At 40.0% G+C, this 14,107-nt stretch overlaps 1 protein-coding gene across 2 annotated transcripts in view; it reads left to right on the forward strand.

The window, feature by feature from the left end:
• Window positions 1–14,107, forward strand: part of negr1 (neuronal growth regulator 1) — a 154,939-nt gene that overhangs the window by 62,377 nt on the left and 78,455 nt on the right. For both annotated transcript variants that reach the window (XM_084354261.1, XM_084354262.1), the window contains exon 3: window positions 11,955–12,080. In XM_084354261.1, coding sequence (XP_084210387.1) covers window positions 11,955–12,080 — 126 coding nt within the window. The remainder of the gene's footprint in view (window positions 1–11,954; window positions 12,081–14,107) is intronic.

Consider the following 14,107-nt stretch of genomic DNA (forward strand, 5'->3'; position numbering starts at 1 on the left):
TTGTGGTGCTAAACAGTTGGTTCTCAGAGGTGTAAATCACAACAGAGGCATGGCTTCTCTCACTTCTCCTCTAGGCAGTGTTTATCTTACAATACATCCTTCATCAACAGTGGGATAGCTGTGAAACAGATTTGCTGGGGTTGAAGCATTGGCAGGTGCCTCAGAGATACACTGGCCTTAATTGGGCAGATAAATATCACGGGCTGGGCTCTCTGGCCCTACAGCACTGTTGCATACATCATGCTGAATGCAGACTGACCACCAACAGTGGGGTGCCTGTCTCATTGCTGAAACTCATCTGGTGCCTAAAGTGCAATTAAAGAGCAAAGAGAGGTTTCTTCCATCAGTCCGCCCCCTTGACTCATGGCTGTATTAAAGTCCGGTTGCAGAAGCCCTCCTGGTTTGTTAGAGAATCCAGCACTCATCTTTATTTCAGTCAGAGAGACTTTGTTCTGAGGGAATGACTAATATTTGCACATGCCATATCAGAGCTCTAGACTCATTTTCTTCGGGTGCACTGGTGCGCCTAACATTTTTATATAGGTGCACCCAATAATACATGTTAATTTACTTTCTTAACATATTCCAACAATTATTTTAAACAGGAATACATTTGGAAATACATGTTTTTCTTCTATTAAATCCCCTGCAGCAAGAAATTGGGATAACCTCAATTGTTTAAAAGAATAAACAACTACATTTCAGGCGCTTTGTAGTGACCAATGAAAATGTTTATTTGTACTTGGCAGATTTCTGGGTGCATGTGCGGCAAAAATAGCCACACCCTCGAGCCATGCATGTGCACATAAGATAAGAAATATGAGTCTTTGGCGATTATGCGTCAACGTGACTTCCATTATATTTTAAGAGGGAATGTGTAGCCTTGAGTGGTATAGGAAACCGATGGAGTCTAGACACTGGTTGTGTTCATGGGATGAAGATGAATGCCAGTCTGGATATGATGAACTGGAGATGAATGGGATGCAGGAGGGTTGCAACGATTTTTTTGCACAGAAACAACAGCTGACAACAGCAGAGAGAAGAACAGATTTAAAGTTTGGCAGCAATGACATGAATGGTTGATTAAAGCATGGCTAAAGACGCCCATAGTCAGCTGATTAAGCTGAGGAAAGAGAGAGGGTAAGAGAGAGAGAGAATTGTGAATGAATGAGCATTAAGAGATTCCTCATTGAGCTGCATATCACATCACATCTCTTACATGCAGAGATTGTACTATCAAAGACTCAAAAAACAGGCAAATCAAAGAAGGGATATGTTCTTATTTAAAATGATCAGACTCACTGATGTTCTGTATGAACACCATTATTATAACAATCAGCGCTCCAGAGTAACATTGTAAACAAAAAGCAAGAACTGACATCTGTATTCTGCAAAGTACAAGCTCAGGGTTTTTAATGATGAGCAACTTATTGAATAGTCATGACTTTGGCCTTTCCAAAGCCCTCAGTGGATACAAATTGCCCTGTGTTACCGACGTGTTGTTTGGTCCAAATCTTCTGCTACCAACCCGCGGGGCGGATCGTGTAGAAGAAGCAGTCGATACTGGGTACCATTAGAGGATGTGGCAGCTGACACACGCAAACAGCACCCATGCTGTATGCACACATCCTCTGTGTTTGTGGGTGCGCTCGCATGCACAAACCACACACAGGCTCTGAGAATAGTCACTTATCCTCTTCAGCACTTGAACCTTGAATTGTTAGGCAGCCAGTGCTATTTATCGTAGACTTATGTGACTCACCAATGAGAGAAATAAATCAGGACAGAGAGAGTGAGAATAAGCTCAGGAGAGAGACAAACAATGCATGAATGTGGTTGGACCCCTCATTGCACAAAACTTCTTCATTCACGGCATTTCGCTGCTCTTTTTGAAAAGGCTTCTCTTCTACCGGACGATCCAATCAGAGATAGATATTAATATTTCAAGATAATAGCTTAATGTGATTAGAAATTAATGAAAAAAAGATGGGGCATTGCACATAGCTCTGCTGATGATGGGTCCTCGAGAAGTCCAACTAGGATATTTTTAAAAGACACTCGTCATAACTATCAAGGGCACTTTGAGAAATATGACAGTTGACAGTTTCGGTGCTCAAAAAGGCTCTCCACATCTCTGAGAATCTATTTCCCAGCAGCAAATGGGGAGCTTCAATGAACTGGCATGCCAGAAAACACACAGAGATATAAAAGAAATTATATATATTATGCATCAAATGATTGAGATTAATTAGGCTATATATAAAACGGTCCATATGGATGATGATTAAATAGACAGCTTTTTCTCGGATCTTTGATTTTGACCATGAATTTTAATAGATAAAGATAGCAGGTGAGCTGACTACAATAACAGCAGCAACAGAAGCCTCACATCGGTCTTGACTCAGTATACAGGGAATGACAAGCTGAGCAGCTGATGAGCTCTTTGCTCATCACTTTGAGCCGGTAAGGAGCAGATCCGACTGCCCGCTGAGCCGAGCTCCTTCCCCACGACTGGGGTAGCGTGTGTCTGCTAGCTGCCAACTGCTCTCTCTACATTAATCACGACCCAGGTTCTAAAGTTTGAACTTTGACCTTTAGCGCTGCATCAAGGCCCAGTGACAGATGGAGACAGAGCTTTGTGTGCTTGCGTCAGATCATCCATTTCACACATACACAGACACACTTTCCCCACGCTTTAGCTTAAAGCTGAGATGCACAGAGGTTCATTCAGCAGCGGTCGTTTGGTCACCGACTGATATTTCGTTGTAGGAAAGCAGCGTGCCCTCTGACAGCCGCAGTGTCTGATTTTGACTGTAAACTATTTGAAATAGGCGTCATGCCTGGACGTGCCTATCAAAGACACTTTGTAGCCACACAGCTAATTGAAAAACCAGTGATCATCCTGGAGAGTGGAGGCAGAGTGGCCCATGCAGAGGAATTTTGTTTATCATAAGCAAGATGCCAAGGCTGAAAGACACTGATTAGCATGAATAAATTAGAAACTATTTCAATAAGTGGTTGATAGCTTATCTTTGAATTACATGCCCAGTGCAGCTCTCCCATTGAAGATTAATTGCCTCTCACAAGGTATTTCGAAAAGTTCATTTTCATCAATTGATTTCCTTTAATTCATGAATTCCCTAGAAGTGCATGAAATTGGTAACAAGCTCTCCATAATCACGCTTTCTGCATCGTTAAGCTCATTGGCAATTACTCATCATATGTATTGGTTGTGACATTTTGCGGAAGCATGTTATTTTTGCACCATTAGGTCATGACAGGAATATTATCATAAACTAATGGTTAATTACAAGTTGAACAAAAGTGATGTTCACAGTTTCCACAGATTTCTGCAAGGAGCAAAACTTGCTTTTAGCATCTTCAATACTGAGTTTTTGTCATATCAGCCTGATCAACTCAATATCTGCCAACGTAATTATTTACAAATAATGAGTAAGACCAATATACAACAGTGAAAAACACACTTCAGATGTTGATGCTGTTGTTTGACTGTTTCGCCAAATAACCAAGAACTTTAAATGGAGCTAAAACAGAGTGTTTCAGACGGAGGGGGAATACAGTGCTGCAGCACTGGACAGTATGATAAAACGGATGTGTTTTCTGAGCATTAAAGCATGTTAACCTATTCTAGTAGTAACCCAAAATAAAATTATTAATTTGAAAATGAGCATAATATGTCTTCTTTAACATGGTGAAAAACTGTTTCACTACAGACCTTCGTAACATCAGTCCCATCCATACATTATTGTTCCTACAGTATTGGGGTCATTTCAGTTATAGTCAGAGGCAGGAATGCTGATTTGTAGCTAAAAAGTGGGCCATTGAAATAAACTGAGAGAAGAATATATCTTCAGGGTTACAACTAAAGTAATGTGCATAGATTATACTGTAAGAATGTATGCCAGCTGCATTTACAGTGATACAGGGAGGTGTTGGTGCTTATTTAGAAACATAAATGAAAATAACATCTAGGTCACACCTACACAAAATTAGCTACAGTACTATGGAGGAATCCCATGTAAGAGACAGTTTGACCCATATTAGATATGTATATTTAATATCAGACACACCGCTCTCAGATCAGAAGCTGAAGCTTGTACAGCTGCTGACATACAGTATATCATCATACTGTACTGCTCCCACACTATCCGACACCATCATTGGAACCTGAGGCGAATTCCCGCAGTACATTAATAGGGTAAATCACTGGATTCATCATACGTAATGATACCATTATGGAATAATGTTCATCAGCTAATGTGCACTTGCTGGGAAATCTATTTGTGTCTGCAGCCATTTGCTGTCTGTTACAACTCCTCACATCTCAATGCTTTATTAACCCACCCAACATCTAAGCCACAAGGAGATCTTAGAATATGAAGAGATGCCAAAAACAGACAGGCAATAAGGGCTGATGAGGTTTTATGTCTTGGCCCTGCCATCCCAGCACTTAGTCCACCTCCTCTATTGCTGCTGGGCTCAAATAAATGGAAAGAAAAAGAAAACATCCCGTTTTTCTCTGAACATTTTTATTGCTTTTTATTATTGGCGTATGGCTGTGTGTGTTTTTCTGTTGAGAATGATTGAGACTGATATGTTTAATAACGTTATGAGAGAGCAGCAGGTGATATTGGAGGTAAAGCTGGAGTGATTTCCAAAGTTGGCTGGGAGTCAAGTACTGTATGTTAATTCTTTGAAAGCACACATTGAAGGCGCATACATAGACACAAACACACACCACGCTGTCAGTGTCACTGGAACACTTTTTATATCCCAAAAGTCAACCTTTCTCCTGCGTTATTACTCAAATTTTGGAAGACTTTTGGACATGAAGTGATGTTGTGACAGACAAGGTCAGCCATCTCCACAGTAAAAAATACAAATTGTCAATTGGAGGGGCCAAGGACTTTTGTGGTACTAAGGTGATGTGATTTTTTGTCAGGAACAGTGGAAAAAATGTTGAAAATCCCTGCCAATAATGACAGATTTCTCTTTCGACTTGAATGAACTTTTCCCAAAGTTAAGTACTACAAATTGTCTGTGCCTGCTTTATGACACTGCAAATGGAGGTAATCCCTTTGAGTAATACAATCTGTCACTGTTTATGTTTAGTTTCCGTGTCTGACACCTAATTAACGGACTTGGAAGTTGGTTCGTTTTGCTGCCTGCAGTGAGAAAAGGGAATTGAAAACCTTTAGGAATAGCTGTGTGGGAACTGTCTCATTACTGAGGTGTATATTACGCCCTACAAACACAGGTATATTTTACAGGTATATTACAATCTGTCTGTATCAATGTCATCTCTAACAACCTGCGGTTTGGGAAAGCTTTGCAGTCGGTAATTGTAGAATTGCAAGGAGCTATTCAAAGATCTCCGCAGGATTTCTTCACTATATCAAGCACATCTGAAAAGTAAAACTCAAATCTGCCCCTAATCCAATTTCAAAGCGCTGCATCTCGTAGATTAAGGATGATCTGTCCTCAGATCAGTAAGCATCTGCGTTTTAATAAGACCATTACATTGTATTGTGTGTGGACAGGAAATGTGCTCTAAGGCAGTTACAGCACCTCTGTCGATTTCTGCGGTGTGTGTAGGATGGTGGTGGACAAATGAAGGAGATGAATTACAGAAAATGAAGCCAGAATTTTCTCTCTTTTTCTCTCTCCCTACCTCTCAGCTCTCCTTGACTTCTCTACCTCCGCCCATACTGCCGTCCATTACAACAAGTGGCCGGGCTTCCCCTCTGTGCTCTAATTGGGAAGCTGGATGGCAGTAGGTTTAGCCAGTAATGGGGTTCTGCAATTTGGTGGCAGAAGTCATCCTGGAGTGGGCCTGTCAGAATTCGTAGAAGAGCCCAGTTGTGTGCATCCCACTATGCAGTTCCAGAAGAAAACCCCTGCATTTTAATAGTGCAGCTGTAAGCATTTCCGTAATTCAAGGTGGCATCATTAGAGGCTTATTTATTCACCCGAGGCGTCTGCCAGGAGGGAGATGACGCCGCCCAGATCAGCTGTGGCAGCTCGCTCTCAGCACCTCCTGCCGGGCTGGAGAAGGGGAAATTAGAGAGGAATGGGCAAACATGACAATCATGGCATCGTTACTGAATTAGCACGTAAAGAAAACAACAAGCTCTGTGTGTAGGTATTGAGAGATGGGTTATAATGATCTGTTGTTGTAGGGGCAGCACAGTCACGACTGTCTCTGATGTTTTTTTCAAGAGGTGGATGAGGTGTAATAGGGATAATATAGGGCACTGAGAGAGGAGCAGCCAAGAAAGAAATGAAAGTAATGGACTTTGCAGGCTTTTAAGATAATGTGTAAACCAAGAAATTTGCAAGAGATTCACAAAGCAATGTCTTAAAGGCTTTTCACAGCAGGGGCGTACATCCGTGTGAATTATTCCCCCTTTTGATGTGACCACAGTCTTTCTCTAACCTCCTCTAACCACGTCGTCGCTTTTAGTCCATCAAAGTTAATTTTATCTTAACTTTAATGTATTCACTCTGACCACAGTCTCACCCTTACATCAACCAAGTAGTTGCCTAAAATTGGAAAAAGTAACAGATTAGTGGCCGACAAAACGCTCAGCCTGATTTAAAGGAATTTCTGAAAGGAGGACAATTTAAAAGATAAAGTTTGACTCATATAGCTTAGCACAAAGACTGGAAACAGCTCGCCTGGCTCTGTCCAACAGCAACAAATCCCTCTACGACCTCTGGAATTCATTAAATAGTATATCATATTTCTTTTGTTTAATCAGATAAAAAAACAAAAAACAAAAACAGAAGTGTAATAACAGCAATTTGTAGTTTTATGGGGGATTTGTTTCTTCGTGTCTTTGCTGGAGGCAATACATTAGTTGAGTCTTCGCTGGTTGTCTAGCAACTGCTCAGAGCCAAGAAATAGTCCAGTATTTAACCAGCCAAGCTTGGGTTTTTGTAGATAAAGCTGAATGGCTACTAGCTCTAGCTATTTCCCTATATGTGTGACTTTCCCTCAAAGAAAGTTCAGAAGAATGAATTAAGTTTTTGAGCCAATTGATACTCATCTCTAACTTTGAGTCCTTATCAGATTGCTTAACCAGGTTTCAGTGTAACAGCATTGCAGTATTTTTATTGCAAAGATTGGTGTACGTTGTGAAAAAAAACCAATTTCTTTAAGCAATAAGAAGAAACAAACTGAGCCTTTTGAGCCTCAACCTATTTCAACTGTGTTATGCTAAAACCTGCAAATAATTCCAATAAAAAATAGATGAAAATACGCACCTTAGGCACACTGGTATTTACTCTGTCAACATTTCCACACCAGCCTTAAACTACCTCTGACATTCAGATATACTTCTATGTCATTTTAGCTCAAAGAGGAACATTGTCGTCGCTGATTCTGCCTGTACATTCTGTTCCTTTCATCCAATCCAGGTGCAATTTTTTTTCTTTTCTGTGTGAAATGCAACACAAAAATGCTGAAAATTACCAGAGCCGGTGTGTAAAGGTTGAATGCTGTAAGTCCTCATGCAAATTTTTCACATATTTGCTCTGAGTGTCTGCGTCAGACTGGTGTGAAACAGATTTAACACGGTCAAGTAAGATGATGGCAGAGCTACCTTAAACCCTATTCACTGTCATCATCCTCCCTACAAGGTTACAATGGTGTCCTTTTTGCTACTTTGATTTTTTAACATTGCCATTTATCCTAGTATATAAACTGAACTGAACAATGATAATCACACGACCACCCCACACACTGAATTCACATTAATAATTAATGTCTGACATCAACAATTATAATTCAGCCTGAAATTACCCAGTAATCACCATTAAGAGCCAACACTGAGCAGTCGACACAAACTGAACACTTAAACTTCCGCTGCCACTTGGTAACTTGATTTTCTCATTAGCTGGTGTGGAATATCAAATAGATTTATGTTTCTATTTGACAAACAGAAACCGCCCTCAGCCCTCAATATCAAGTGTCCATCCTGTAGCCCCTCAGCAGTAATTCTTGCACTGTCTCAGCACTGTAACCTAGCAACGAGACCCCTACTTATAGAAGTAGTATTGTTGTTGTTTTTTATCACTAAGGAACAACAAATTGCAGAACTATATTTTGTTTATGCATTGGCTGTTTTCCAAAGTCCCTGTGTCATGCATTCATTATTCCCTGGATGATAAGAAAGACTTCTTACTCAAAAAGAAACTTTGCTGATTTTCAACCAGCTTTGTATCATTAGAATGTGAGTAGTATATGCAGATGAACAATGTTAAACTATCCTGATATTTGATTTTGTCACTTAGTCCTAGCATTAATGAAGTGCCTTTGAGGACATTTCAAAGTATCGAGATATATAAATTATGTATTGCGATACAGCCACAAAATATTGTGATATTATTTTAAGGCCATACCTCCCAGCCCTAGTTTCGCTTTAGGGATGTTGTTCCAGTATTAGTTCATCCAAAGATACAAAGAGTAGTATGAGAACATCTCTGAATAGGGCACCATTTTTTACTTCTGGAAACTGGATGAGCCAAAACCAAACACCCAACGCCCAACCTGCAGTACATAACCAATCAGCAGGAGTGTTTATTGGTCTGGTGCGGTTGATTCTGGTTGTAGGGGGGTTTTGTACCATTTAAGCAAAATTAATACCATGGCCCTTTTTCTCTGTTTTCTTTTGTTTTCTCTGGTCTTGTAGCATCAATTTCAAAACTGTTTGCATCTTTCTACAGCCCAGATTTATGAGAAAAAAAAAATCTTCCCAGCAGAAAATTGAGATTTAGTATTGTCATCATTTTGCAACATAACTGACAGTTGTAGTAAAGCCCACTGAGGCAAAGGGATTTCTGACTTCTGTACTGTAGCTGGGCTGCAAATGCTTATAATTTGGTTATTTTAGCAAAACATAGTTAACACTCAATGTTTTGTATCATGAACTTCTTAAACTGGACATCAGTTAAACTACAAGATATATTTATGGCAACTCAAATGAATATCTGGAAACAACCATTGTCGTACTTCCTAGCTAAATCAGTTCTGGTTATTTCACATGACATGCCACATGTCTGAATTGTTTGATGGTGTTTAACCACACTAGTCTTAAAAGACATGGAACAGAAGTATGGGTTATTGCCTGGTGAATAAATTACTGTTCAGTTCTTCAGAGACATCTTCATTCTATGGATGAGAAAAGTTTGCCACATCTTATAGTTTAAAGTTTGACTGTTCTCTATTGATCTTTTATTCTGTTTCCTGGACTTGGTTGTTATTCACTGCTGGAGAAAACAGCGTTATACAGTAGAGCGACTCAGCCATAGTGACTGTGAGCTGAAAAACTGAGGGCTCTTCATCTGAACCTTTGAAAACCTCTCAGTCCCTGCCAGAGAGAGATAGGATCAGTAGACAACCCCAACATTTTCAATTTTGTGCTATCAGACACTGAGGAGATGTGTCAACACTGGGGTCCTACAGCAAGTAAACACAGGAGTCTGACAAGCAATAACCTAGATTCAACATCGCCTCCGGTCCTCTCCCATTGAAGGTCCGCCACTTTAATCTCATTTAGATCCAGATCTGTTGATCAAAAATGACGCCTATCGCCCCACACAACAGAAAATGCCGGTGAGGAGAATGCTTTCTTGGGGGAGTCCTTCATATCACTGAGGGATGTGCCTGTGTGAGGCTAGGTCAATACAGGCCGAGGTGTGTGCCATTTATTGTTGGTCTTTCCTTAAGCCAATGAGGTTCCAGTTATATGAGTATTGATGCTTCTAGCGGTGCACCATCCTTTATTTGACTGTAGGCTACTGCTCTTATCAAACAATTAGTGCAAACGGTTATGGTTTAGTGTTTATGAGCTTACTGTTGATGATAGATGGTCAAGTGTTGCATTTTTTATGTTTTCCAGACTACAGTGCATTTCTGTATATTTCCAGTACAGTCATTTTTTATGCTTTATTTTTTTTTACTTGTGCAATATTTGAAGACGTATGACAAGAGAAGAAAGGCAAATCTGATAAAATCCAAAACTAATTCAACTTATGGTGGGTATTGACATTATTCATACTGTGTGTTCTCAGCAGCATCCTCTGTATTGTTGCTCATAACAGAGTGAAGAGAGGCAAGTGAGGGTGGCTGCAGCTAAGCCGAGCAGAAAGAGCCCACGTGCCTCCAAAAAAAAGTGTTACCGGGTCTAAAGTAAAACTCGGGAAACTGTTGAATCAACTTTTCTTTTGTTAGTTTTTTAGCAGGCATCAGGAGGGATCAGAGGGTGGAATAGTTTGAAGCCCGAGACGACCGTGAAGTCATTACTGTATGGCACAGTCCACTGCAGAAAAGCTCCCTCAGAGATTCAAATCTTGCTGATTAAAATAGTAAGCCTGTATGTATGTGTGTGCCTGCACGTGTGCTGAGTCGAGTGTGTTTAAATGCCTTTGTGGGTGGCTGCATGTGGGTCCGTGTGTGTTTTGAGCAGCCTAAATACCGAAGCTTTTAACATCAAAGCTCCAAGAGGATTTAAGTGCCCAGAAAGTTGTAAATTATGATGGTAAGTGATGTCCAGCAGGGACTGTTGATGAGTTGCCCTCAATAGAAAATAACTTTGAAACTTGGATTTATGAAATACAGCTTCCAAACCGCCTAAAGTGTAGCCTAATTCAAATCCTATGAATCACTGCCCACATCTCCATTTTAGTGCAGTGATTCAAAAAGGTTTGGTTTTGTTCTTGTGAATAGCTGTTTAAGACACAATTGAGCTTTAAAGGGTGGGACCAGCCTACTGTGCCAAGCTCTGTCAGGAATTATTAAACATAGTCAGAGTCAACAGCTTAATCACTGCTCATGATAAATGTAACAGTCTAAATATAACATAAACACAAATTAATCATGCTGACAATGTTTTAAAATAGGGATGTGTTTACCTTGCACTGCAAATGGGCACAGACGGCTGAACACATGCCTGGCTTTACTTGCTAGCAACTTACCTTTGCTAACATGTTAGCTACTAATAGGGTCCTGCCTCTGTCCAAATCAGTCTGTTTTTCCTATTATTATCATGACAAATATTTTTTTTCCCCTCCCTCATATTATCATGACAAATCTCATGCACTGTTAGCAGACACAGATGACTGAAGACTTACCTTAATTTACTTGCTAACTAGCTAGATTAGCTGACATGTTGGCAAACAATAAGGTCTGGCTTCTCACATCATTCTGTATATCCTTTTATAATCACAACAAATTCTTTTCGCCCTTGTATTGTCATGACAAATCCCAAGTTAAACATGTGTTTTGTATGGGAAAACGACAGTATAGTAATGTGGGGAAAAATTCGATTCAGGTTGGACGCAGGACTGTATGGCTGTTTTTTTTGTTTGTTAATTTAGCTAGTTATCTTGATAGCCTAACCAGCATGTGACCATCTGTCTGTTGTAAAGGTAACAATTATTTGTTTTGGGTTAAATAAAACACCTTTCTTTAGTTTTTTAGTATCTATCTCATAAAGCTACATGTATGCCTTATAGAAAGGAAACAAACAAACATTTTCCATGATTTTGAACCAAAAAACGTTTTTCTTTGTAACCTTTCTAAACTTACCCACCTGTGCTTTGTGGCAGAGTAAGTGTTGACTGAAAATGTCATCAGAGCAGCTGGAAACTAGGGATTTGAAAGGGGAAAATCACATCCTCCCCCCTACAGAGAACATTTAACGAGATGGCAATGTCAGACTGGATAATGGAGTCTGAATATAAGCTACCTAATACAATTTTACCTAAAGCGGATGGTCATTTAAGTACGGCATGTTCTGTATCTCTTTGCTCGAAACGGAAACACAGGCATCTAATCTAATATCACATATAGATGATAGTGGATGAAACAGAGGTTGCAGATTTGAAATTCTAATCTTGTTTGTGTATTTCTTTACTTCTTTTTTCCCTAGTTCCTCCAAAGATATACGACATTTCCTCTGACATCACGGTGAACGAGGGCAGCAACGTGTCGCTCATCTGCTCAGCCAGTGGGAAACCCGAGCCGACCATTTACTGGAGACACATAACCCCATTAGGTGAGTTCACTTCACCTCTCACATGCCTATGCTAATGAATGGGTGGATGGATAAGTGGACAGAGCGATGGATGAATAGAGAGAGGAAATGAGGAAGCATGGACAGGATCAATAGGTGATAGACTGAGGACGAGGGAGGACTGGTAGTTATGTTGCAGATGAGGAGATGGAAGGGGGAAGGGATGGAGCAGGAGATAGATGAGGTTGGATGGTTTCATGACAGAAGGAGGGAGGGGGGATGGATAGATGTTGTAATATATTCAAGTGAACATACAGTGTCCTGGAGAGACGGAGACCTGAGTAGATATTGAGCTCCTGCAATGCGTTGCCATCTAGCGTTGTGTTTTAAAGGGCAGAAGCAATGGTTAATTTAGTGTTAGCCATTGTCTCACCTTAGCTCTGATCAGCTGCAGAGATAGAGCGGTAAGAGGGAAGGGAAATACTTGTTTACATGCATATAAATGGCATTTTCTTTTTTTAATAGACTACAGTAGCCTTTGATCTGGTGAGTGCCCGGATCAAGCCTCTCTGAGAGTTTTTTGCATCTCTTCATTAAATTTTTTGTTGCTTATACATTTATTCAGTTTAATGCTTTGTCTAAACCACAAAAAAGCTCCAGCTCAGTTTATCTTTGGGATTGTCTAGAATCTAGACAAGAAGGTCTAGATCAAGCTTTGTTGATAAATAATAAAAAAAAACAAAAAAAAAACAACTAATTCACACATACAGTGGCTTGCAAAAGTATTCATGCCCCTTGAACTTTTCCTCATTTTGTCACGTTACAACCACAAACGTAAATGGATTTTATTGGGATCACTTTAATGACTATGAAATAGACCAACTTGTGATTCGATTCCAAAATGTGATACTCTTGAAGATACTCTTAAGCCATGGATTTTGCTACTTGCTAAAGGCAGTGGTTATTGTGTTAGCAAAACATATCCTGCCACAAACATGTTGATGAGAATTGGGTATTTCTCATCACTGCAGGGAGACCTCTGATTTTCTTTGGCAGTTTCTAAATTATCATTTAAAGTGAAACTCTCGCCAAAATGCAACCTAGGCTTTTTTTGTGAAGGAGCCTGAGTCAAACCTTCGTGTAAAAGCATAATTACGACAAAAAAGCCACTTTTATGATTTACCGTACTTTCGTTTTCGGGTCAAACTCATTTTCAATCGCGTGCTAGGGGCAACATTACGGTAGAATCAAAATCGCTATTTTTAAAACACCAAGAAGACTCAACACAACATGAAACTTTGCTTTTAGTATCACCAGGGTCTCTACACATGAACACATTGAGAACTTTGTTTGTGTACACAGAGTTTACTAAAAAGAAGGTTTTTGAACAATTCAGGCTAGCAGTAGCTTGCATTTTGGCGAGAGTTTCACTTTAAGGTGCATCAAGAAAGAATATCTTTAATATTATCATTATGATTTATTTAGGTGGCGACTAGACAGAACAAACATATATCATTAAGTGCTTTGAATACTGAATCTTCCCTTTGAAAACTCATTCGAAAGCATTTAACTGTTGCTGCAGAGCCCCCACCCAGCCACTTCTTGTCCTCCCTCATTTTCATATTAATGGATTAGAGCCTGCTGTGCTTATCTGATAGCTGTGAGGATGACTGCATTTATCTTATGGCTGTCAAATCCTCTCTGGTGCTTGCCCTGATTGCGTTAGGGGAGTTTTCAGAAGATGATCAAAAGAGCCATCCTCAGAGTCCGAGTGGCAGTCACTCATTCTACTTTGAAGTGTCCACACTTTGAAGTATGCCAGGGAAGAAATGATATGCTGGTCAAATGAAAGGGCCCGGGACTAAATGTAATCACAGAGTGTCTCCCAGCACATCAGAAAAGAAGCCATTTGCCATGGGATCTTTGAGTCGGTTATTGTAGAAAGGGCGATTTGACCAAAGGACGTGGTACAACTGAAAGGTTGTAATAGGCTAATTACCTATCGATGGAATTCCATTAAATCTGTTGGATATGCAGAACAGTCTGCTCCCACCAATGCACGGGCAACC

Source organism: Pagrus pagrus, assembly GCF_965226575.1.
Source record: "Pagrus pagrus genome assembly, chromosome: 6".
Taxonomy (NCBI): Eukaryota; Metazoa; Chordata; class Actinopteri; order Spariformes; family Sparidae; genus Pagrus; species Pagrus pagrus.